General features: G+C 45.9%; 1 protein-coding gene across 1 annotated transcript in view; it reads left to right on the top strand.

Moving 5' to 3' along the window:
- Positions 1 to 26002, top strand: part of LOC135310846 (probable global transcription activator SNF2L2) — a 192823-nt gene that overhangs the window by 142200 nt on the left and 24621 nt on the right. Inside the window, exons 25-26 of the mRNA XM_064439901.1 lie at positions 3716 to 3943; positions 13190 to 13267. Coding sequence (XP_064295971.1) covers positions 3716 to 3943; positions 13190 to 13267 — 306 coding nt within the window. The remainder of the gene's footprint in view (positions 1 to 3715; positions 3944 to 13189; positions 13268 to 26002) is intronic.

Here is a 26002-nt window from a genome sequence, read left to right as displayed (position 1 = left end):
AAGCTAGCCAACATTACTCCAATTTATAAGAAGGGTGTGACGGAAGACCCAGGAAACTACAGACCTGTTAAGTCTAACCTCAGTACCTGGAAAAATTATGGAGAAGATCATACTGGGTGCTACTGAAAGGCATTTAAAGGACAGTGCAATCATCAGGCACGGCCAACATGGGCTCACAAAGGGAAAGGCCTCTTTAACCAATTTGATATCCTTTTGTGATAAGGTCACCCGCCTAGTGGATGAAGGGAAGGCGGTGGAGGTAGTCTTTCTGGGTTTTAGTAAGGCTTTTGATGCTGTCCCTCACAGCATCCTTCTGGGCAAGTTGCCCAACTGTGAGATGAGCAGGTACACAGGGCGCTGGGTGAAGAACTGGCTGAAGGGGTTGTAGTGAATGGGGCTACATCTGGCAGGCAACCAGTCACCAGCAGTGTTCCTCAGGGCTTAATTCTAGGGCTGGTTCCAATCAATATTTTTACCAATGATCTGGATGCAGGCGTTGAATGCACCCTTAGCAAGCTTGCTGACAATACTAAGCTGGGAGGTGCTGTTGACTCTCTTGAGAGACAAAGAGGCCTTACAGAGGGATCTGGATAAATTGGAGCATTGGGCAATGATTAATGCCATGAAATTTAGCAAGAACAAATGCAGGATTCTGCACCTGGGATGGAGTAATGCTGGACGCAAGTATAGACTAGGAGAGGAGTGGCTGGAGAGCAGCCCTGCAGAAAGGGATCTGGGGGTGCTGGTTGATAGTAGGCTCAACATGAGTCAGCAGCGTGTCCTGGTAGCCAAGAGAGCAAACCGCATCCTGGGGTGCATTAAACACAGCATAACCAGCCAGTCAAAAGAGGTGATTGTCCCGCTGTACTCAGCGTTGGTGCAGCCTCACCTTGAGTATTGTGTGCAGTTCTGGGCCCCAAAATTTAAGAAGGATGTTACGGTCCTTGAATGTGCCCAGAGGAAGGCAACAAAGCTGGTGAAAGGGCCGTCCTATGAGGAGTGGCTAAAGACTTTGGGCTTGCCTAGTTTGGAAAGAAGGAGGCTGAGGGGTGACCTCATTGCTCTCTACAGCTTCCTGAGGAGGGGAAGTGGAGAAGGAGGTGCTGATTTCTTCTCCCTGGTGAAGAGGGATAGAGTGACAGGATGTGTGGGGATGGTTCAAAACTGCACTGTGCAGGGGAGGTTCAGACTGGACATTAGGAAACATTTCTTTACCGAGAGGGTGGTCAAACACTGGAAGAGGCTTCCTAGAGAGGTGGTCAATGCCCCATGCCTGTCAGTGTTTAAGAGGCATTTGGACAATGCCCTTAATAAGACGCTTTAATTTTTGGTCAGCCCTGAAGTGGTCAGGCAGTTGGACTGGATGATCATTGTAGGCCCCTTTCAACTGAACTAAACTATTCTGTTCTACTCTGTTCCGTTCCGTTCTGTTCTATTCTACCTTGGAAGCGAACGCACATATACACCCCCACCCCACCCCCCGCACACACTCTGTCCAGTTTTTATTGCTGAACATGACATTATATGGCATGGAATATCCCTTTTGCCAGTTCAGGTCAGCTGTCTTGACTGCGTCCCCTCCCAACTCCTTGCCCACCCACAGTCTACTCCCTGGCGGGGGGCGGGCAGAGTGAGAAACAGAGAAGGCCTTGACGCTGTGCAAGCAGTGTTCAACAATAGCCAAAACACTGCTGCATTATCAACACTCTTTTGGTGACAAATCCATGACACAGCACCATTCTGGACAAGCCCTGTCACAGTTTAATCTCAGCTGGCAATGAAGCACCACACAGCTGCTCGTTCACTCCCCCCTGGTAGGATGAGGGAGAGAATCGGAAGGGTAAAAGTGAGAAAACTTGTGGGTTGAAAGAAAGACAGTTTAATAGGTAAAGCAAAAGCCCCACATGCAAGCCAAGCAAAACGAGGAATTCATTCACTCCTTCCCATCGGCAGGCAGGTGTTCAGCCATCTCCAGGAAAGCAGGGCTCCATCATGCGTAACAGTTGCTTGGGAAGACAAACGCCATCACTCTGAACGTCCTCCACTTCCTTCTTCTTCTTCCCCCAACTTTATATGCTGAGCATGACATCATACGGTATGGAATATCCCTTTGGGTGGTTGGGGTCAGCTGTCCCAGCTGTGTCCCCCCCCACCTTCTTGTGCACCCCCAGCCTACTCACTAGTGGGGTGGTGTGAGAAGCAGAAAAGGCCTTGACTCTGTGTGATAATTAATTTAGCCTTAAACGGCATTCCAATTAAAGTTTACAATTTATTGAATAGAGACAAGTAAGCAGCGCTGGATGCACGGGGGATTCTTCCGCCTAACGTGCATCCCATCATACAAAATTACAGGGTTTATATTCAGTTACTTAATTAATAACAATTAGTAAAAACACGCCTAAGTTTACACTCATTGGTCAGTGATAAGCATTCCACTTGCCGTTGGTCAGCCGTAGTTAAATTAGCCACGCTTGCCATGTAGATTAGCACGCATGCTCTTTACGGGTGGGGGGGGGCAAGTCTTTTTGGTCCTGAATTGGGTCGGTGGTTGCAATCTCCCCCTGCCGGAATTACCTTTTCCCCAGTTTCCATGCTTCAGCGCCTCCTGAGCCAAGAAGTTCCCTGTTATCACTACTGGCTGATTTGTGGTCTTCCCTTATCTTGGCACTCTCCTTTGTAGCAAGATGTTTCCACTGTTAGTCCTTGAAGTTCTACTGAATTGTATCCTTTTAGGAGGCTTCTTGTCAATGAAGCATTCACTGCTAATGCCCTCTTGTCTGGCCTAAGCGTTATTTATTATCTTGTTAAAATTCTCAGGTGTTAGTTTCTACTCCTAACTAAAATTATTTCTTAACAATTAACTTAACAAATCGCCAGTCAACATTCCAACCATTAAGACAGTTAACAAGTCAATTGAACGGCCCTCGGTTACACAAGCACAAACAGAACGGTCAAATGTTAGAGGGTCACACTTCACCGTGAGACCCTAGCATTGTTCCATATTGACACGAATCGGATGAACACATTTTACACTCTGTGTAAGCACTGCTCAGCAATGACAAACTCATCTCTGTATTATCAACACTGTTTTCAGCACAAATCCAAAACATAGCCCCATACTAGCTACTATGAAGAAAATTAACTCTATCCCAGACAAAACCAGCAAAAGCCCCTGACAGGCTGGTATGAAGAAAGTTAACTCCATTCTAGCCAGACCCAATACATAAAATTACTAATGCATTTAAGATATTCAGAAATAGTGGTTTGCTTTAGCTACACAGGTTTATATCTGTACTTTATAATGTATACCTATTTATATTGTTGCCTCTGTTCTTGTACCTGGGCTGGAGAGTTGCTTTATGTCAGGGTTCCTTTCTGGCCTGAAAGGCCATGAACTCTGAGTGGCAGAGAAGAATTGCACACTGTGGCCTATCATGGTCACTTACTGCACATGCTTTCAAGAAGTGTTAGACTTACTGCATTCACCTTGTACAGAGCATGCACATATTTTTTTCCCTCCAGTTTGCCTGCCTGGGTCTGATGAACTCCCAAGAAGGAGGATAGTCAGGAATGAGCTAGATGAATTGTGGTGGGCTGTAGCTTGAGCACTTCTTTTTGTTATGCTAATAAAACCCAACGTTACAGTGTCCTTTAAGCAGGGAGTGATTTGTGTAGCAGTTACGTTATGCATCATTCCATATTCGTTGCCTAATAGGACTTGCAGGCTCAAGACCGAGCTCATCGAATTGGTCAGCAGAATGAGGTTCGAGTCCTGCGACTGTGCACTGTGAACAGTGTGGAGGAGAAGATACTCGCTGCTGCAAAGTATAAACTGAATGTAGATCAAAAAGTTATTCAGGCTGGAATGTTTGATCAGAAATCTTCAAGCCATGAGCGGAGGGCTTTTCTACAGGCTATATTAGAACATGAGGAAGAAAATGAGGTAAGGCAGTTAAAAAAAAATTCAAAGATGATTCAGTTGGTGCTTGGGAAGCAGCTATATAACTGGTAGGCGAGAGTGCAGTTTGCGTGCAGCTTGGGACTGCTTGAAACTGCAAGCTATTATATAATTTCCTTACAGGAAAACAACTCTATTCCTAAAGGATATTCTCATGAGAACTTGTTGCTGCACTGTTAGATAAAGGCGAGGCCATGTAGGTGGCGTAGTCACCGGTACCAAGTGGGAGCTGCCTGCAGGCTCCTCAGTTACAATGAGCTGTCTGAGTTTATCCTGTGGCCAAGGAATTTGTGCAGCGCAGCACAGGCCTGGGCCTACTCCCATTAACTGTTATGTGGATCACTAGCTCCTCAATGTGCAACGGTTTCTCGGTCAGGATCTCCACATTCCACCCCTTGATCCACATACAATTTACCTTTACCAAAGAGATATTGCAAGCTACAGGTTATATTAATAACATATGGGCTTCTCAAGCCCTAAGTACAAGCCCCAATAGAGTAGACAGCCTGTTCAAGATCCCTAACTCCTCGAATACAATGTCTTCCATAAGGCTCCCAATACAGCTGCGTAGCATGGGCAGGAGATGGTCTTCAGAGACCCTGCAGAGGCAAAAGCTTGCAAATGATGCAAAGGAGGTACATTTAGAGGCTGTGCTCAGAGGAGCATAAAGCCCTGAGCAACCTGGTCCAATCTTGTAGCTGACCCTGCTTTGAGGAGGTTGGACTAGATGACCTACTGAGGACCCTTCCAACCCAAATTATCATGTGACCCTATAACCAGTAGATGGAGACTCCCATGTCAGGGAGGACCTGAAGCTTGTGACTTCTGGCAACAGAATGAAGACGACTCCTCTGCCTGCAGATCTGCAATTACAGAACAGGTATAGTGCCCTGGGAACAATTGAGGCGGAACAAGCTCCGTCAAGGGAGGCATCAGAGTCAACTGAGCCTATACCAAGTATCGGGGGGGGGTGTGTGTGTGTGGTGTGTGTGGTGTGTGTGTTGGACTAGACAGTCTCTAGAGGTCCCTTCTAACCTCAACTATTCTGTGAGTCTGTGATTCCTTAAAGGAGCCTAATTTTCATATTGTCTCCAAACAATTCAACAAAACAATTAACTATCTTAATTAAAATAACAGTATTTCTGCATGCCTAACGTATCTCTCAGCTTAAACAGAGTAACTGTCAGATCCTGATATAATTTCTGTGGCTTAATGAGCTGGCTTAGGTTATTGAAAGGTTTTGTCATCTGTAATTCTTTATTTTAGGCTTTCAAAATACTTAACTATTTTTAATAAAATTTAAGCAAAATCTTTGTGAATATCTGCCAGAATCTTTCCATATTAAAAGAAATTCCTTCAGTAGCCATTAAACCTTTTGTATTGAAAGCAGTTAAAACTGTGAAATAACAAAGCTAATACATTTTTTTATATTCACTGTGATACAGGTTTGATTTATACTATTACTTCACATGTTCATACAATTTTTTCCAGTGTGATATATATTAAAAGCAATGTTGCTGCTCCCTGTCATTCAGTTACAAACATGCCTTTTTGTAGGATTGGGACTTCTCTGAAAATGCATTCTAGGAATGCTCCCAAAGAGGGCACTGAAGATGTCATCGGTCAAAACTTAGCTTAATATGTGATATGTTGCATCAGTGTTATTTGTTGTATACGTCTCACAATATTCACTTGTGTTTTTTACTAGACTACATTAAAAATTACACATACTTTCTCTTCTAGCTCTGCGCATTTCTGGGTTTAGAGAAAAATATGATAAAACTGAAGGAAAAAATATTATTGAGTAATTCAAGAAGGTAGTAAATGCCCACACATTGAGAGGAAGAGAGAGCGTTTCACTAGTTCAGAATCCAAATATTTTGGACTTCTTGTATTCTTTTGCAGGATTTTGGAGGCAATTTTTAATAGCTTGCTTAATGAAGGTGCTGTGGTTTAGCCGTCAGCTCAGCCCCACACAGCCGCTCGCTCACTCCCCCACCGGTAGATGGGGGAGAGAATCAGAAGGGTAATGCTCGTGGGTTGAGATAAGAACAGTTTAATAACTCATATTAAAAGAAACAACAACAGAAATGCAATGGAAAGGAGAACAACGAGAGGCGCAAAACCCCGGGGAGCCGGGGAGGTGAGGAATTAACCGCCGAAACAAACCGCACGCAACACAATTGGTCACCACCCAACACCACGCTTCCCCCGAGCTGAAAACTGCCCCCCCCCCCCCCCCGAAATATACTAGTCATGGTGTCACATGGTATGGAATGAACATGCCATTGGCCAGTCGGGGTCAGCCGCCCCCGCCATGGCCCTGCCCCTCCCAGCCCCACCCCACCCCACCCCCCCGCCACCCGGCAGAGCGCGGGAAGCTGGAAAGGTAGCCGACCCTCCACGGTGAGGAGAATTAACCCCTTCTCAGCCAAAACCAGCGCAGAAGGCTTTTTATTAATGTGATTTTTTTTCATTGTTGTTAGGGTTGGTGGGTTTTTTTTAAACTCTCAAATTTCTTCTATACCCTTCCACTTCTTATTTTCATGTCTTCCCATACACACATGCGTTCAGGTATATGCACACCCACAAAATATGTAATGAGGTGGTTGTTTGTTTGTTTTTTTTTTTAAAAAAAAGAACAGCTAGCTTTTTCCAAATATTGAATGTATGAAATATTGGTGGGGTGTGGAGCGAACAGTTCCAGAGCTTATGCCACCAGAATACTGTGTCAGAACACTATCACTGTTCCAACTGCTTTACTTATTTCATGTTTGAATTACAGATTACATGAGTATTTAGTGAGAGCTGAAGCAGTAATCATACTTTTTTCCTGAAGTGTAGAAATCTTACCAATGGAGGGAAAACGGGATATATAGTTATAGGTGCGGGCTTCTTTGGATTATTTTGAAAATAAGAGACTGTAGAAAGTCAATTTTGAGGTAGTATATACTGCATTCTACTCCACCTCCATTTTAGCGAGTACGAAACATTTATTGTCACGTAAAACCCTTAACCGTAGGTTTACAGTATCCTGTAACACAGATTCAGTAAATGTTTTAAGGTTTTTATGTGGGAACCAAACTAATGTTTGTAGCTTTGATTGAGTGCCCTGTTATGAAATTTAAAATGGCATGTACTTTCAAAATAGTTGCTGTATTTGGAGAGAGGAACTGAGCATTATGGAGCCTGATCATGTTAAAAATGGGCACCATAGCTCTTCAACATTTACGTTTTCAGTTGAATCCTAGAGTTTTGGTTGATTTTGCCAATGAATGTTTTTGATTTTATGAAATAGCTTTTTGTCAAAAAGATGGATCTTCACCAGACACACTCTTTGGGAAGTCTGCTGCCTCCCTGGGGCCCGGGTTAAAGATGTTATGAGAAAACTTCCTACCCTGGTACGGCCCTTGGATTATTATCCATTATTGCTTTTTCATGTAGACAGCGATGAAGTTGCAATAAGAAGTCCAAGAGCGATCAAAAGTGACTATCAGATGACCGGTTAAGGGATCAGGAGCACAAGCAGTGTTTTCCTCTATCCTTCCAGTTGCAGAGAATGTTGTTGGAAGAAACAGGAAGACCCAGCTGATCAATACCTGGCTCTGTGACTGGTGTCACTGGCAGAATTTTGGGTTTTTTGATCATGGGTCGGTCTACATGACACCAGGCCTGCTGGCAGCAGACGGGGTACACCTTTCTCAAAGGGGGAAAAGGATCTTTGCGCAGGAGTTAGCAGGGCTCATTGAAAGAGCTTTAAACTAGATTTGAAGGGGAAAGGGATAAAACCAGGCTCGCTAGTGATAAGCCATGGGATGGCATGCCAATGTTTGCGGGACAGTGTGCTAGCGAGGTCCTTTGGTCCGCTCCACGATGTGCTGATTACACTGGAGCACATTTGAAATGTCTCTATACTAATGTGCGCAGCATGAGGAATAAACAAGAGGAGCTAGAAGCTTTGGCCCAGTCCCAGAGCTACAGTATCATTGGCATAAGTGAAACCTGATGGTATGAGTCCTGTGACTGGTGTGCTGTGATGGACGGCTATAGGCTCTTCATGAGGGATAGGCAGGGCAGGCGAGGCAGGGAGTCGGTGCTGTATGTAAGGGAGGGGTTGGACTGTATGGTGCTCGCAGTTGGCGAGGACACGGTTGAGAGCCTCTAGGTAAGGATTAAGGGGAAAACAAATCAAGCCAATGTTGTTGTGGGAGTCTACTATCGACCACCCAGCCAGGACGATGAGTTATTCTTTAAGGAATTAAGGGATATCTATAGATCATGTCATGGTTTTAGCTGGGATAGAGTTAATTTTCTTCACTCTAGCTGGCATAGTGCTGTGCTTTGGACTTAGTATGAAAATAATGTTGATAACACACTGATGTTTTAGTTGTTGCTGGGTAGTGTTTATACTAGTCAAGGACTTTTCTAGCTTCCCATGCTCTGCCAGCTGCACAAGAAGCCGGGAGGGGAGGGGGCACAGCTAAGAGAGCGGTTTCAAACCGGCCAAAGGGATGTTAACAGTATGTTAACTGGGAGGAGCTGGCCGGGGGAGGGAGGCAGCAATCGCGGCTGCATGGTGTTTAGTTGCCGACTGGGGCTGAACCATGACAATCAGCTGCCCTTGTCCTTATGGGTGATTTTAACTTCCCAGACGTCAACTGGGAATACCATACAGCAGACACAAACAGGTCCAGGAAATTCCTGAAGCACGCTGAAGATAACTTCTTGGTGCAGGTACTAAGGGAGCTGACTAGGAAAGGTGCCCTCCTAGATTTGTTGTTTGTAAACAGACTCATGGGCAAAGTGACGATTGGTAGCTGTCTTGGTCACAGTGACCACGAAGAAGTTGCGTTTCAAATTGCTGGCAATAGGAGAAAAACTGCCAGCAAAACTTCGACCCTGAACACGGGGAGATCAGACTTCGGGATGCTGGAGGAGCTAGTTAGGAAGGTCCCCAGGGAATCTGCTTTTGAAGGTATTGGGGTCCATGAATGCTGGTCACTTTTTAAGAGCCAGGAGCAGGCAAGTCCAAAGAGTCGGAAGTCCAGCAAGCGGGGCAGAAGGCTGGCTTGGCTGAGCAGGGATCATCTTCTAGAACTTAGGCGGAAAAGGAAAGCATACGGACATTGGAAGCAAGGACAGGCGACACGGGAGGACTACAGAGATGCTGTTTGCCACTGTAGGGAGAAAATTCGTGCGGCCAAAGCTCAACTGCAGTTGAAGCTGGCCAGTACTGTGAAGGACAACAAAAAGGGCTTTTTAAAAATATGTTAACAGCAAAAGGAGAATCAGAGATAACATTGGTCCATTGCTCGATGGGGTCAGTCACCTCACAAATAGGGACGTAGAGAAAGCGGAGACATTTAATGCTTTCTTCGCCTCTGTCTTCAACGCTGATGATGGTCCCTGGGGCCCCCAGAGCCCTGTGTTGGAAGACCGTGACTGGGGGAGTGATAAACTCCCAATCGACTCTGCAGTTGTTTGAGACTTGCTGCTCCAGCTGGATGCACATAGGTCTATGGGGCCCGATGGGGTTCATCCCAGGGTACTGAAAGAGCTGGCTGATGTTATCGTGGGACCTCTCTCCATTATTTTTCGATGGTCTTGGGAGTCTGGAGAGGTCCCAGTTGACTGGAAGCTGGCAAACGGCAAAGTGACGAAGTGGCAAGTGGCGAAGCCACCGAGGCAAAGTTTTCCAGAGCAGACGGTCTGCCAGAGGATCCTTCCTAAAGTGGCAAAACCACAGCAAAACCGCAGCAAACGCATGAAGGAAAAAGCGCAGGGAGACAGAAAGTAGCCCAGTCCCCACCCCCCTCCACCACTCAGAGCGGGAAGGAGTGAGCTCCTGACTGAAGAATAACCACAAGCAGGTTGAAAGCTTATGGGAAGAACCAGAGACTGAGGCAACAGAGGGAACCTTGTGGTTGGTGACTACTACAGGCTGCCTGATCAAGGGGTGCCTACTGACGAAGCCTTCTTCCTCCAACTCCAGGAGGCTTCGCGCTCGCAGGCTCTCATCCTACTGGGGGACTTCAACCACCCTGACATCTGCTGGAAAAGTAGCAGGGCAAGCTGTAGGCAATCCAGGAGATTCCTAGAATGCCTTGAGGATAACTTCTTGAGACAGGTAGTAGACAGCCCTACCCGAGGGGATGCAATACTGGACCTGATGGTCACCAATGCAAGTGAGCTCACCGGTGACGTCAAGATTGGAGGCAGCCTGGGCTGCAGTGATCACGCACTGGTGGAGTTCACACTCCTGAGGGATACGGGAAAAGCGAGAAGTATAGTCAGGACCCTACATTTTAGGAAAGCAAACTTCCAGCTCTTCAAGGAGTTAGTCAGAAGGACCCCCTGGGAAACGGTCCTCAGGGGCAAGGGAACAGAAGAGAGCTGGCAGATCTTTAAGGGCGTGTTCCATAGAGTGCAAGAGCTCTCTGTTCCCAGGTGTAAGAAATCAGGCAAGGAAGGGAAGAGACCAGCATGGCTGAATCGAGACATGCTGGTCAAACTAAAGAGCAAGAGGGAACTGCACAGGCAGTGGAAGCAGGGACAGGTATCCTGGGAAGAGTATAGGAACGCTGCCTGGTTGTGTGGGGATGGGGTCAGGAGGGCCAAAGCACAGCTGGAGCTGAATGTGGCAAGGGATGCAAAGAATAACAAGAAGGGCTTCTACAGGTACATCAACCAGGAAAGGAAGGTTAAAGAAAGCGTACCCCACCCCCCCCCCCGATGAACAAGAATGGTGGCCTAGTATCAACAGACGAGGGAGGAGAAGGCTGAGGTACTCAACAACTGTTTTGCCTCAGTGTTCACTGGTAACCTCTCTTCCCACACCTCTCAAGTGGATGGACCGCAAGACAGGGACTGGGGGAGCAGACCCTCCCACTGTAAGGGAAGATCAGGTTCATGACTGCCTGAGGAACCTGGATATACACAAGTCTATGGGACCTGATGAGGTACATCCCAGAGGCCTGAGGGAACTGGCTGATGTAGTCGCTAAGCCACTCTCCATGATATTTGAAAAGTCATGGCAGTCAGGTGAAGTCCCTGGGGACTGGAAAAAGGGAAACATTGTGGCCATCTTTAAAAAGGGTAGAAAGGAGGACCGTGGGAACTACCGACCTGTCAGCCTCACCTCTGTGCCGGGGAAGATCATGGAACAGATCCTCCGAGAAGCTATGCTAAGGCACATGGAGGACAGGGAGGTGATCTGAGGCAGCCAGCATGGCTTCACCAAGGGCAAGTCCTGCCTGACCAACCTCGTGGCCTTCTATGATGGAGTGACTACATCAGTGGACAAGGGAAGAGCTAGGGTTGTCATCTATCTGGACTTCTGTAAGGCCTTTGACATGGTCCCCCCACAGCATCCTTCTCTCTAAGCTGGAGAGATGCAGATTTGATGGGTGGACTGTTCGGTGGATAAGGAACTGGCTGGATGGTCACAGCCAGAGGGTAGTGGTCAATGGATCAATGTCCAGATGGAGACCGGTGATGAGTGGTGTCCCTCAGGTGTCCGTACTGGGACCAGTGCTGTTTAACATTTTCATCAGTGACTTAGACAGCAGGATCGTGTCTACCCTCAGCAAGTTTGCAGATGACACCAAGTTGAGTGGTGCAGTTGACACACCAAAAGAGCGGGATGTCATCCAAAGAGACCTGGACAAGCTGGAGAGGTGGGCCTGTGAGAACCTCATGAGGTTCAACAAGGCCAAGTGCAAGGTCCTGCACCTGGGTCGGGGCAACCCCCAATATCAATACAGGCTGGGGGATGAAAGGGATTGAGAGCAGCCCTGTGGAGAAGGACTTGGGGGTACTGGTGGATGGAAAGCTGGACATGAGCCAACAATGTGGTCTTGCAGCCCAGAAAGCCAACCGTGTCCTGGGCTGCATCAAAAGAAGAATGGCCAGCAGGCTGAGGGAGGTGATTCTGCCCCTCTACTCCACTCTGGTGAGACCCCACCTGGAGTACTGCATCCAGCTCTGGAGTCCTCAGCACAGGAAGCATATGGGGCTGTTGGACTGGGTCCAGAGGAGGGCCACAAAAATTATCTGAGGGCTGGAGCACCTCTCCTACGAGGACAGGCTGAGAGAGTTGGGGTTGTTGAGCCTGGAGAATAGAAGGCTGTGGGGAGACCTTATTGCCGCCTTCCAGTACTTAAAGGGGGACTAAAGGAAAGATTGGGGCAATCTCTTTAGCAAGGCCTGTTGTGACAGGACAAGGGGTAATGGTTTTAAACTAAAGGAGTGTAGATTTAGACTGGATATAAGGAAAAAATTTTTTGCAGCGAGGGTGGTGAAATACTGGAACAGGTTGCAGGGAGAGGTAGTGGAGGCCCCATCCCTAGAAACATTCAAGGTCAGGTTGGAATGGCGCTCTGAGCAACCTGATCTAGCTAAAGATGTCCCTGCTCACTGCAGGGGTGTTGGACTAGATGACCTCTAAAGGTCCCTTCCAACCTAAGCCATTCTATGATTCTATGAAATGTTGTCCCAGTTTTCAGAGAAGGCCAGATGGAATGACCCTGGTAAGTACAGGCCTGTCAGTCTCACTTCTGTTCCTGGAAAAATTATGGTGAAGAGTTTTCTGGGAGTTATTGAAAAACACCTGAAAGACAACACAGTCATTGGTCCTAGCCAGCACGGTTTCACGAGGGGAATGTCCCACTTAATTAACTTAATTCCCCTTTATGACAAGGCCACCCCTCTAGTTGACCAAGGGAAGCCAGTAGATGTGGTTTGTTGGGTTTTTTTTAGTAGAGCTTTTGATACTCTCTCTCACAGTATCCTTCTGGACAAAGGTCCAGCATACAACTGTGTCCACAATACTTTGGGTGAACAATTGGCTGATGGGTCGGGCTCAAAGAGTTATTGGAAATGGGGTTACATCAGGCTGGTGGCCAGTCACCAGTGAGGTTCCCCAGGGTTCAATTTTAGGTCCAGTGCTTTTTAATGTTTTTAGAAATGATCTGGATGCAGGAGTCAAATGTATATTAAGTAAAGTAAGTTTGCCAATGATGCTAAACCAGGAGGGGCTGTGGACTCCCTTGAGAGTAGAGAGGCCTTACAGAGACATTTGGATAGGCAGTTTCAAAGTTTTAGTTTTCATTTGAGCGTTTCACACTCCTTTTGAGAGAGAGAGTTATCATTTGAACAGTGGCTCAATGCTAATGGTTGCTTCACTTTGGACATTGCTTTCTATTTTTCTAATGCCTTTTTCTGTTTAAATAGGAAGAAGATGAAGTTCCTGATGATGAGACTCTCAATCAGATGATTGCTCGGCGTGAAGAGGAGTTTGATCTCTTTATGGTAAGGACATTACGATGATAATTAGTATATGTTCTCTACCTTTTTTAACACTTTTGTTTTTCTAAAGATGTTATCCTTCTGTGGTTCAAACACTGGATTATTATTGTGTGAGGGAAAGGCTTCATTTAGTCACATTGTTCATCTGGGAAAAGGAAAGAATCTAAACAGAGAGCAGCATCCTCACATGACAAACAAAATGCAGAAATCCTTCCTGAGTGGTACAGTGGAACACTGTCCATCCAGAGGAGGATTCGTAGGTGGTTTGATGGATTTAGTGCAAAACTGATGATCACAGCTTGTCATGCTAATCCTACAGCATTTTTTAATGACTCCTCGCTTCTTGTACTCACATGTTATAGTGTTAGCTAGGGAAAGTACAGGTATTTAACAAACTAGTAAGATAGGACTTGATGGTGCTATTTTCCTTTAGGAATTAGTTGGGTTTGCTGAGGATTATGTCAAGGGCTTAGTTACCTATGTCTCTGCTACTAAAACCTTTGAACAGGTCTCAAAACACACCTAGATGAAAGTGGTTCAAATGCCCTTGTTAGCATTGATGGAATAATTACTAAAACATCAGTGTAGGTAATTGGCCTTTTGGCAAGTATCCAATGTGGGGATTACTGGAGGACTTATCAATTATTGATGCAGCCACAGGAGCACACTTAAATAAATGTTGAAGGGAAACCGCTGTCTCGTCTTTCTGCACTGGTGGGAGCAGGTTGATCTGTTCTCTGAAGTGAAGCAACATGGGTACTCTCACATATGCATAAACATGCAAGTATATCAGGAAGTATCCATGGAGTCAATTGTTAATAGGAACCCCAGATATTACATTCTCACACCTTCTCATTCTATAAAACATAGTCTTTGTACAGCTATGCAAGTTACAAAACTTCAGGTGGACAGTTGGCAAAGGCCATGTTCCCTTATGTGGCAGTGCATTATGTTGCAGTGCCAGTCTAATCCTTTAGGTGCTAAGTTTTATTTAAAGAGTTAAGTTTTTCTCAGACAGCATTAAAGACTTGATGCACTGGAAGTAAATGCTTGCAGGGATCTTTGTCCTTTTAAAATTTCCCTCAATATAATTCAGATGTAAGGAGATTGGCAGGCCAGAAATCAAGAGATGCTAATTTGATCCATAACTCAAAGGAATAATTTAACCAAATGTCTCCTTCCTGTCCTCCATCAAAGATGCTTGCTTCTACACACTGTGTGGAATTTCCGGCTGTTTCTATATCCAACCTCACTAACTGAATGTGAAAGACAGATACACAGTGACTGATGTGAATGCTGTTGTATCATGCATCAGGGCTGAAAATTAAGTATCTGGAGTTCACTGTGCTGTAGAAAATGATTTGCTGCCTGAAACAGAATTTTAGTGCTAAAGATCAAGAAAGAAAGAACCAAAGCATGGATTGAAACTCATTGTTTAATTGAAGACTATTTTGAGAGAAAGATACAAAGATACGTAGATCCAAATGAAAGAAGTGCATCATTGGCTGTGCTTATTAAATCATGATACTCATTTATCACTCTCATCCACTAATTGTGCAAAGGTTCCTCTTGAAATATGGCTAGTAAATTTCCATCTTCCATGATGTCAATCAGTTACTCTTGCAAACTAATTAGAAGGTGTTGCATTTTTATGTTTTTAACAAATGGGTTCAAAACCCGCTGAAACTCTTCATTTGGAAGATTTCTAAACACATTAGGAAATTCTGCTTCCAAGTTTTTTAAGTGTATGAATATGAGAGTTTTTATAGGTGTCATGCACATTTTCAGCAACAAAGTCACGTAATGATGGAAACATTTCCAAAAAGCTGTTTTCCAAATGCTCTCTCCATAGCATGAGTTTCTTTCAAAAAGCAGTTACTTTCTCATGCCTTGTTAAAATGTTACCTTCACCTTGAAGGGACACATTGAGTGTGTTTATTTTTTCAAAAATAAGTGCTAGGTAGCATACTACTGGCAGCCACTTGTCATCACAGAAAAGGTCAGCAAATTTGGAACACTTGTCTTTTTGTGAAAGAAAAATGTGTAACTCATCTTTAAGTTTGACAACTCTCTTAAACACTTTGCCACAAGATAACAAGTGAACCTCTGTGTGGAACAAAAGATTTCTATGGTCACTCCCCATCTCATTACAAAGTATTGCAAAGATTCTACTATTTACAGGTCTTGTTTTTATGAACTTAACCGCATTGATGGCACTGTGTAGCACTTCTGGCTCCAACATCTTTGCTGCAGTAGCTTGCAGTGGATGAGTTTCATGTGTGGTGCTATCTTTGTAACCTTACCCTGGGATCCTTTTTTTTAATCCAGTCAAAGCAGCCGCTCCATCGGTGGTTGCGCTTGCACGTTTTTTCCACAAAGCATTGTTTTTTATTAAAGAAGTAATTTACTGTCGGGAATATATCTTCTCTGGTGCATTTTTTCTTTAGTAGCTCACGAAAAAGTAGTTCTTTTGTATTTCATTCTTGAAACAGAATCTAGCAAACAACATAAGCTGAGACATGTTAGAAACATCTGTACTTTATCCAACTGCATAGCAACCCTCCCACACTGTGTAATTCGTTCTAATGCTTGTTTCTTCAAATCTTCAGCAATGTTTTCTATGCATCTTCCAACAGCATTTGCTAACAAAGGCATGCATTTTAGTTTGTTGCCATATTGTTTTCTGTGTACTATTTCAGCCATTCTTACCGTGGCAGGAAGAACAAGTGTTTCCCCAATGGTATGTGGGAGTATCACATGACTTGAAACATCGCTGAAAAAAAATGTAGAGGTTTGTCTTCACGTTCTGGATGTTTAGTTTTTAAATGTCTTGCTAATCATGATGGCTTCATACTATCATTAGCTAATATCTCAAGGCACAATATACACTTAGGGCGAGGTTCAACATTGATGATAGTGGATGTAAATCCATATTTCAAATAGTCTTCCTGATAATTTTGAATATTTTTTGCCAACTTCTTGTCAGATCTGATTAGATGGTCATTGTTTTTACCTTGTAATGTGGTTGACAAAGAGAACTCCTACTAGGAGTCAGCTCTGCCATTTTCTTGTAGTTTGCTTGTGCTCGCATTATTAGTATTATCTTCAATCTGCAGGTTTTTTGCAAGAATCTTTTTAAGCCACATGTCCATTCTGTGAGGGTTAGTTTAGTTAAAACTAGATAATATTATCTGTAAATCCACTTAACTAGGTGCACATAAACTGCAATATATTGCAATATGCTGAAAGCACAAATGAATGAGGGTGCCACTGTGAACCCCTCCGTGTTGTGGAACACCCACCCACTCTTCCCCCAGGACACCTTGTGTACAGCACTTGACATATAACCGTCTGACATATGGACTGAGTGAGGGTGCCAGTGTCAATCCATATATTAGATATTAGTTAAGGATAATTTCTTTCTTAAAGATTTAGATAAATAAATATAAGTAGAAGTTCTAATATTTTCTTCCCACACACCAATGGATCGTTGTGTGCATCCCCTGGGGTGCATGCACCCCACTTAAGAAACCACTGGAGTAGACAAAAACCAGATTGAGAAGTGACTGTTTCAATGTCCTATGTAAAGCTATTTCAACATTGTTTATTAGTATCCTTGAATGGGTGTTACATGTCCTATTAAAACTGATAAATAAAAAGGAAAAGTTGAAAGTAATTTTTAATGCTATTCTTATCCTGAATAAAGATTCTCAGTCTAAAATCTACCATTAAAGTAAAATTCTAGGCCTCCCACCAAAATGGCAGTTGATGCTCTAGTTGTGCTAATTTATTTTTTCTTCTTGAAGCCAAAATGGCAATACAGCATGTAGTGGGTTGACTCCGGCTCCTCATGGGTCGAGATAAAGACAGTTTAATAAGTGAAGGAAAGAGGAAGAAGAAATAAAAGAAAAAAAAATTTTAAAAAGTGATACAAAGGCAATCACTCACCACCTCACACAAGTAGACCAGTACCCAGCTTGGTATCATGACAATGGCTACCTCCCCAACCTCCCCCCATTTTTATTGCTGAGCATGACATTATATGTCCCCTCCCAACTTCTTGTCCACCCCCAGCCTACCCACTGGGAGGGGAAGAGTGAGAAACAGCAAAATCCTTGACACTGTAAGAGCTGTTCAGCAATAGCTAAGCTATTGGTGTGTTATCAACACTGTTTTGATCACAAATCCAAAATATAGCACCATATGGGCTGCCATGAAGAAAATTAACTCCATCCCAGCCAGACTCAGTTCAATCTCCACCCCTTATTCCATACCGCTTACCTCATGCTCAGGTCTTACACTATCCAATACATCCTCATTGACAACCTCTCCCCTTCCCATCCTTTGATATATACACAGATAGCATTCCCTTAGTCTATGGGCCACCCCCATAAAATGTCTGTAAAATTTTCATAAAATTTTTATTTACTCCATAAGTTGAGCTCTATTTGTTATGGTGGTTGCTCAGGACAGGAGAGGCAGTGTGTTGTGTTGAGTTATTGGGCACCAAAGCCAACTCAGGTTGGGTCACTGCTGCACTTGCACAGCTTCTTGTGAGGCTCGGGTTGGTTCAGTTGATTCCTGCTGCAGTACTTATTATAATCAACTCAAATCATGGGTTATTTTCCCCCAAGGTTAAATCTCCTTGGGGTACATGCTGGATTTCCCCATCCTCCTGCATTACCCACCAAGTACACCTGGGTCCCTGAACAAAAGCAATCCTACAAACAGGTTTGCCTTTTCCTGATGGAGAAGCAACCCATGCTGTCTTTCCCAGCCACTTCGTTACACACACTATGGGGACGTTATCTCCTTCTACAGCACATAGGGGTTTTGTTTGGGCAGGTCCAGGTCAGTCATCTGATCCTCTGATGTTTGCCGGTGTGCTGGTTTTGGCTGAGAAGGGGTTAATTCTCCTCACTGTGGGGGTCGGCTACCTTTTCCAGCTTCCCGCGCTCTGCCGCGGGGCGGGGGGGACGCTGGGAGGGGCAGGGCCGTGGTGGGGGCGGCTGACCCCGACTGGCCAATGGCATGTTCATTCCATACCATGTGACACCATGACCAGTATATTGAGGGGGGGCAGGTCGCAGCTTGGAAGCGGCGCGGCGTCGGGTCAGCGAGCGGCTGCGGCACATGCGGTTTGTTTCGGTGGTTCGTTCCCCCTCTCCCCTCCCTTCCCCCCTCTACCGGGGCTTTGCGCCTCTTGTTGTTCTCCTTTACATTGCATTTCTATTGTTGTTTCTTTTAATTTTAATTATTAAACTGTTCTTATCCCAACCCATGAGCGTTACCCTTCTGATTCTCTCCCCCATCTACCGGTGGGGGAGTGAGCGAGCAACTGTGTGGGGCTGAGCTGCCGGCTAAACCACGACAGTCTTTTTGGCGCCCAACGTGGGGCTCAAGGGTTGGAGATAATAACAGCTGCTGGTCACAGCACCATGTTGTCCTTTTTGCAATTGGTGTTAAAGATTGGTGTTGGTTTGTTGAGTCTGCTGTGTTCTGCTGTGATTAGTAATGTTTTGCCTACAAGATTTGTTATACAAACACTCGCTTTCAGCTTTATCTGGTATTTGGGGTTTTTGCTGAAACTGTTATTGTACTATGGAAACCACCTTGTTGAGGTGATTAGCAATTATACCTCCTCCTCTGAGAGGTTTTATATGGAGGAAATACAGAATAGTACCTTTGCAACTTTGTTCTATGATGTCTGTGCCTTTGTTACAACAACCTTTTTGTATCTTGAACATCCTTGGGTGGTTAAGGTGTACTTATTGTTAGTTTTTGGGCAGGTTGTTTTGGTTTTGACTAAGCAATTTAAGAATATCACCCAGAGATCTGTCCCGAGGCTTGATAGTTAGGAATGGCAGGGTATGTGGGATAGCATGGGCAAATACCTAGGGCAGTGGGCACCCCCAGTGTTTTGGAGTTTCACCCCCGAACAAGTGCAGAATCCTAAAAAACTAGTAGAATATTTGGAGAAAGTATGTTGTTATGCTGGGAACTCCAGAGAGACACAGATAACTGCAACATGCTGGGGCCTGGCCCATGCATACTGAGCCCTGCTCAACAGTATTCAGTGCCCCCAGGGGGAAGAGAATGTCTCTGGATTGAAATGCAAAGTGACTGGCACTGTAGTCACTCCAGCCCTGACCACAGGCACTGCAGCCACTCAAACCCCCACAACAAGTACTGGAGCTGGCTCAGAGAATCAACCCGTACCAGTATCAGTTGCCCCCATACACAAGACGAAATATTGGAAGCGGACATCAACTCGTTTAGAATGGGATGATGAAGAACCAGGGCCATCACGGGGAGAGGAGGAAGAAGTCATAAATGAAATAAAGACCACCTGATCCCTGTCCTTAAGCAAGTAGCGAGATATGCAAAAAGATTATAGCCATCATTCAGGTGAGCACATTGTCACCTGGCTGCTCTGATGCTGGGCTAATGGGGCCAGTAGCCTGGAACTAGAAGGAAAAGAAGCCAAACAATTGGGATCCCTTTCTGGGGAAGGGGGCGTTGAGAAAGCAATTGGAAAAAAACCACAAGCCCTCAGCCTCTGGAGGTGACTCCTGTCTGGAGTGAAGGAAAGGTATTCCTTTAAAGAAGATGTTACATATCGCCCAGGAAAATGGACAACTATGGAGAAAGGCATCCAGTATCTAAGGGAATTAGCTGTGTTTGAGGTGATTTATGGTGACCTGGACGATCAACGGTCATCCAAAGATCCAGACGAAGCCGAGTGCACATGACCCATGTGGCGGAAGTTTGTACGGAGCGCACCATCTTCGCATGCAAACTCATTGGCAGTAATGTCCTGGAAAGATGACGAGACACCAACGGTGGCAGAGGTGATTGATAGACTCCGGGATTATGACACAAATATCTCTTCCTCGCTCATCTCTGCTGTGGAGAAACTATCCCAAGAGGTCCAGCAACTCAAAGAAGATCTGTCCTACTCCCCACCTCGACAGAGTAGTGTCTCAGCTGTTGGGAATAAGCGTCCTTTGGCTCAAAGGAGGGGATACACACCACGGGCTACCCTATGGTTCTACCTGCGTGACCACGGAGAGGACATGATGAGGTGGGATGGCAAGCCTACCTTGACCCTACAGGCACGAGTGCATGAACTGCAAGGAAGAAGAGTCACTCAGGGAGGCTCTTCCAGGAAAGCTGCTGCTCCAGTTTCCAGTGAGCAAGTCCCCAGACAGAGGAGTAGAAGCACAGATTTTATTTCTAAGTGTAATAGAGGGACTCCTGATTCACACTTACAGGAAGTGAGTTGTGAATGCCATGATCAGGACGAGAGGGGCCCTGCCTCCAGCCGGGTGGAGGAAAGGGATAACCGGGCTTACTGGACTGTGTGGATCCGATGGCCTGGCACGTCCGACCCACAGGAGTATAAAGCTTTAGTGGACACCGGCGCACAGTGCACCCTAATGCCATTAAACTATATAGGGGCAGAACCCATTAGCATTGCTGGAGTGACAGGGGGATCCCAAGAGCTAACTGTATTGGAGGCCGAAGTGAGCCTAACTGGGAATGAGTGGCAAAAGCACCCCATTGTGACTGGCCCAGAGGCTCCGTCCATCCTTGGCATAGACTACCTCAGGAGAGGGTATTTCAAGGACCCAAAAGGGTACAAGTGGGGTTTTGGTGTAGCTGCCTTGGAGACGGAGGAAACTAAACAGCTGTCTACCTTGCCCGGTCTCTCAAAGGACCCTTCTGTTGTGGGGTTGCTGAAGGTCAAAGAACAACAGGTGCCAATCGCCATCACAACAGTGCACCGGCGGCAATATCGCACCAACAGAGACTCTCTGATCCCCATCCATAAACTCATTCACCAACTGAGGAGCCAAGGAGTCATCAGTAAGACCCACTCACCCTTTAACGGTCTTTTAATTTTAATTATTAAACTTTTCTTATCCCAACCCATGAGCGTTACCCTTCTGATTCTCTCCCCCATCTACCGGTGGGGGAGTGAGAGAGCGACTGTGTGGGGCTGAGCTCCTGGCTAAACCACAACAACCAGCCAAGTGACTTCTGCTAAATTTGCATCCCCAGTCCTTGTGTGTCCCAGTGCCCATCGCTATCAGTATAGTCTTTAACAGTCCATTGTGTCCTTCAGTCTTTCTGCAGGCTGGTGCGTGATAGGAAATGTACACCCAACTTGTGACGTGTTTCTTGGCCCAGGTGCTTATATAGTTTTTTTTGGAAATGAGTCCCATTGTCTGAGGCAGTTCTTTCTGGGGTGCCGTGCCACTACAGAACTTGTTTTTCAAGGCCCAAGATGGTGTTTCAGGCATTGGTATGTGTTACAGGGTAAGTTTCCAACCATCTGGTGGTCATCACCATTGTAAGCATGTGACGCTTGCCTCAGTGGGTCCGTGGCAGTGTGATATAATTAATCTGCTAGGCCTCCCCATATTGATATTCCAGCCACCATCTGCTATACCAGAGAGGCTTTACTTGTTTGGGTCGCTTGATTATGATGCATGTTTCGCATTCATGAATAACCTGTGCAACAGTTTCAGTGGTCAAGTCCACCCCTTGATCACAAGCCCATCTGTTGGTTGCATCTCTCCCTAGATGTCCCAATGTTTCATGGGCACACCGAGCTATGAATAGCTCACCGTTATGCTCCCGGTCCAGGTCCACCTGAGCCACTTCAGCTCTGGCAGCCTGGTCTACCTGCTCTTTGAATGTTCTTCAGTTTTGCGGCTCTCTGACATGTGAGCATCTACATGACGTACCTTTATGGCAGTGTTTTCTACCTGAACAGTGATGTCATGCCACAGTACAGCAGCCCAGATGGGTTTACCTCGGCAGTTGGTCCATTTCCATTGCTGTAGCCATTCCTACAGGGCATTTGCCACCATCCATGAGTCAGTACAAAGTACTGGCCACTTCTCATTCAGCAATCTCTAAGGCCAGCTGGATGGCCTTCACTTTGGCAAACCGACTTGACTCACCTTCTCCTGTGACAGTTTCTGCAACTTGTAGTGTGGGACTCCACACAGCAGCTTTCTAGTTCTGATGATTTCCCCCAATACAGCAGGACCCATCAGTAAACAGAGCATATAGCTTCACATTTTCTGGTGATTTATTATACAGTGGGGCCTCTTGGGCATGAGTCATGTACTTGGAAAATGCTCTAAAATCTCTCTTCTGGTCAGTCCATGATTTCTTCCAGGATTCCTGGGCAGCTGGGGTTCCTCATTCAGGCCCACTGCATGATCATTGCAATCCATGTAGCATCAGGTGCATGATGGGTAGAGGGGGGCCCTTCCTTTGAACAACCAGTACAGCACAGGCAATCGTGGCACCAAGAGGAGGTGTGCTTCTCTACCAATGTATTTCTGAAGCAGCTTGAACCCCTTCATATGCTGCCAATACCTCTTTCAGTTGGGGTGTAGCAGGCCTTGGATTCTCTGTATCCGCAGCTCCAAAACCTCAAGTCTCTTCTTCAGGCGCTTTCTGCCAGAGGCTCCAGGTGAGGCCATTCTCCTTGGCTGCAGTGTAGTGCACATTTCTCACATTTGGTCCTGTCTGGACTGGCCCAAGGGCTACCTCACAAATTATCTCCTGTTGGAAAGTGTGCTGCTGCTCAGGACCCCACTTAAAACAGTTCTTTTGGGTCACTCAACAGAGAGGATGCACAAGCTGACTGTAACCCAGAGTATGCATTCTCCAGAATCCAACAGTGCCTAGAAAAGTATGTGTTGCTTTTTTGTTATCTGGTGGGGACATGGCTGTTATCTTATTGATCACATCTATTGGGATGCGACGATGCCCATCTTGCCATTTTATTCCCCATTTTATTCTTGTGCAAGTTCTTTGACCATGCTTTGTTTTATGATAAAACCAGTTTCCAGAAGGATCTGGATTATTCTTTTCCCTTTCTCAAACACTTCTTCCTCTCTGCTGCCCCATACAGTGGTGCCATCAATGTATTGCAGGTGTTCAGGGGCTTCGCTCTGTTCCAGTGCAGTCTGTATCAGTCCATGGCAAATGGTAGGGCTGTGCTTCTACCCCTGGGGCAGTCGATTCCAGGTGTATTGGTCACATTTCACATGCATGAAAGTAAAATATGGCTTGCACTCTGCTACCAAAGGAATTGAGAAGAACACAGTGGCAATTTCATTTGTGGCATGCCACTTGGCAGCCTTTGAATCCAGGTCATATTGGAGCTCAAGCATGTCAGGTATGGCAGCACTCAGCAGTGGTGTGACTTCATTCATGCCACATTAGTTCACTGTTAGCCTCCGCTCTCCATTAGACTTTTGCACTGGCCATATGGGACTATTAAAGGGTGAGTGGGTCTTACTGATGACTCCTTGGCTCGCCAGTTGATGAATCAGCTCATGGATGGGAATCAGGGAGTCTCAGTGTGGTATTGTCACCGGTGCACTGTCATGGTAGCAACTGGCACCTGCTGTTCTTTAACCTGCAGCAACCCCACAACAGAAGGATCCTCTGAGAGGCTGGGCAAGGTAGACATCTGTTTCATCTTCTGTGTATCCACAGCAGCTACACCAAATGCCCACTGGCACCCTTTTGGGTCCTTGAAATACCCTCTCCTGAGGTAGTCTATGCCAAGGATACACAGGGCCTTTGGGCAAGTTGCAATAGGATGCTTCTGCCACTTGTCCCCGTTGGGCTCACCTTGGTCTCCAACACAGGCAACGGTTGGGATCCCCCAATCATTCCAGAAATCCATATGTGTTCTGCCCCCTTGTACCCTCATGGCATTAGGGTATGCTGTGCACTGGTGTCCACTAAAGCCTTATACTCCTGTGGGTCTGATGTGCCAAGCCATCTAATCCACACAGTCCAGTAAATCCAGTTGTCCCTTTCTTCTGCCTAGCTGGAGGCAGGGCCCCCTATTCCTTTTCAGAGCATTCATTACCTGAGTCCTGTAATTGCAAACCGAAAGGCCCTACATCATGGTACTCGAGTGGCGTTCAAAGCCACACAGACATATGTCCATCGACTCAGTATCAGAAGAAAGAGAGGCATCCTCAGCCCTTCTAGTGTGTCTAGGGAATTGCTCGACAGCAACTGGAGTAGTAATCTTCCTGGATGGACCCTTTTTAGCTGCTGCTTTTCCCTGCAATTCCAGGTCCAAGGTACGTGCACATTCCCACTTCCTCACGTCCTCCCCATAGTCTCACAGATAGAACCACAGGGTGGCACATGGCGTGCACCCACAGGTCCCTTTCCTTTGAGCAGAGAAAGACAGACTCCATATGGCACTCTTGATATCTGAGACACTGGCCTGTAGGGGCAAGGAAGAAGAGATATTCTCCATATTCTCTTCAAGTTGCTGGAACTGGTGGGACAGTCTTTCCACAGCTGAGATGCAGGCCTGTCGTGTAGAGGGGGAGGGGAAAGAGAGATTCTCTTCAAATTGCCAGAGCTGGTAGGCCTGTCTATCCATAGTTGGTGCCTCAATGTCTGCCCAGTCCATTATCACCAGAGCATTGTCATAGGATGCTGGTGTATTCTGTACAAACTTTTGCCACATAGACTGTGTGCACTAGACATCATCTGAATCTTTGGAGGCCTGATTGTTGTCCAGGTCGCTGTAGACCATCACCACTGCTCATTCCCTCAAATACTGGATACCTTCCTCTGCGGTAGTCCACTTGCCTTGGTAGTTTACAAGTTCTTCCTTGAGGGGGATACCTTATCTTCATGCTTGATAGGAGCTGCCTCCAGAGCCTGCAGATGGCTGTCCTTATTCCAATCCCTTTGTTGATTCCACAGTCCCTAGCGAGGGATCCCAGCTGCTGGTCTTCTTTTCTGTCTAGTTCCAGACCATTGGCCCCACTATCCCAGCATCAGAACAACGAGGTAGCAATTCACTCACCTTGCTGACCACTGCAATCTTTCCACATATCTTGCAGCTCACTCAGGGATAGGGACTGGGTAGTTTCTGCCTCTCTTATGATTTCTGTCTCTTCCCTCTCTTCTTCTTGTGGGTGTCCTGCTTCAGAACAGGCTGCTGCCTCTGGTTCTTCCTCCTGCTCCCTCTCAGGAGGAGTTTCTTCCTCTCTTACTAACTGGGTCAACCTCTACTTTTATTGTTTCTTCTTGACTACAGGAGCAACTATGAAAGTTGAGGGTTGGGTCTCTGGTTTAGTCACAGCATCTGTTCATGTGACCTCAGAGTAAGCAACCTTCTCAGTGTCCATTTGTGTACCCTCAGAACAAGAGACCCTCTTGCTCTATTGAGGGTGCTGGGCAGTGGTTCAATAGGCATGGGCCAGGCCCCAGCACAACATTACAATTCGCTGTGTTTCATTGGGGCAGGCAAGGCTCCCGTCTTTCAAATGCTGTACCAATTCAGTGGCATTACACACCTGTACAGGTGTAAAATCCTAGGCTAACAGAGGTGATAATGGCCCTAGGCACGTGCCCAAATCCTCTCATACACCCTGACACCCAGGGATAGACAGCTTAGGGACATGTTCTTGTGTGGCATTCCCAATTAGTTGTTTAACCATATGAACATTAATCAAAATGGATATCAGGCTCACGACACACCCCAGTGCAGTCTGATTGCATAGAGATATTCAAGAAACTGAAAGACCATTACAAAAAGGCTGGAAAGACCTATCCTGGAGGAGAGGAAGGGTTAGGTGCCATTCTTCCCTCTTTCCACAAAGCATCTTCCAGAGGAGAAAAGGGAAAAAGTGCAATTGCTAATTTTCTCCATGAGATGGTTCTTGGAGT

Source organism: Phalacrocorax carbo (genome assembly GCF_963921805.1).
Source record: "Phalacrocorax carbo chromosome W unlocalized genomic scaffold, bPhaCar2.1 SUPER_W_unloc_2, whole genome shotgun sequence".
Taxonomy (NCBI): Eukaryota; Metazoa; Chordata; class Aves; order Suliformes; family Phalacrocoracidae; genus Phalacrocorax; species Phalacrocorax carbo.
This window is presented reverse-complemented; position numbering and strand designations above follow the sequence as displayed.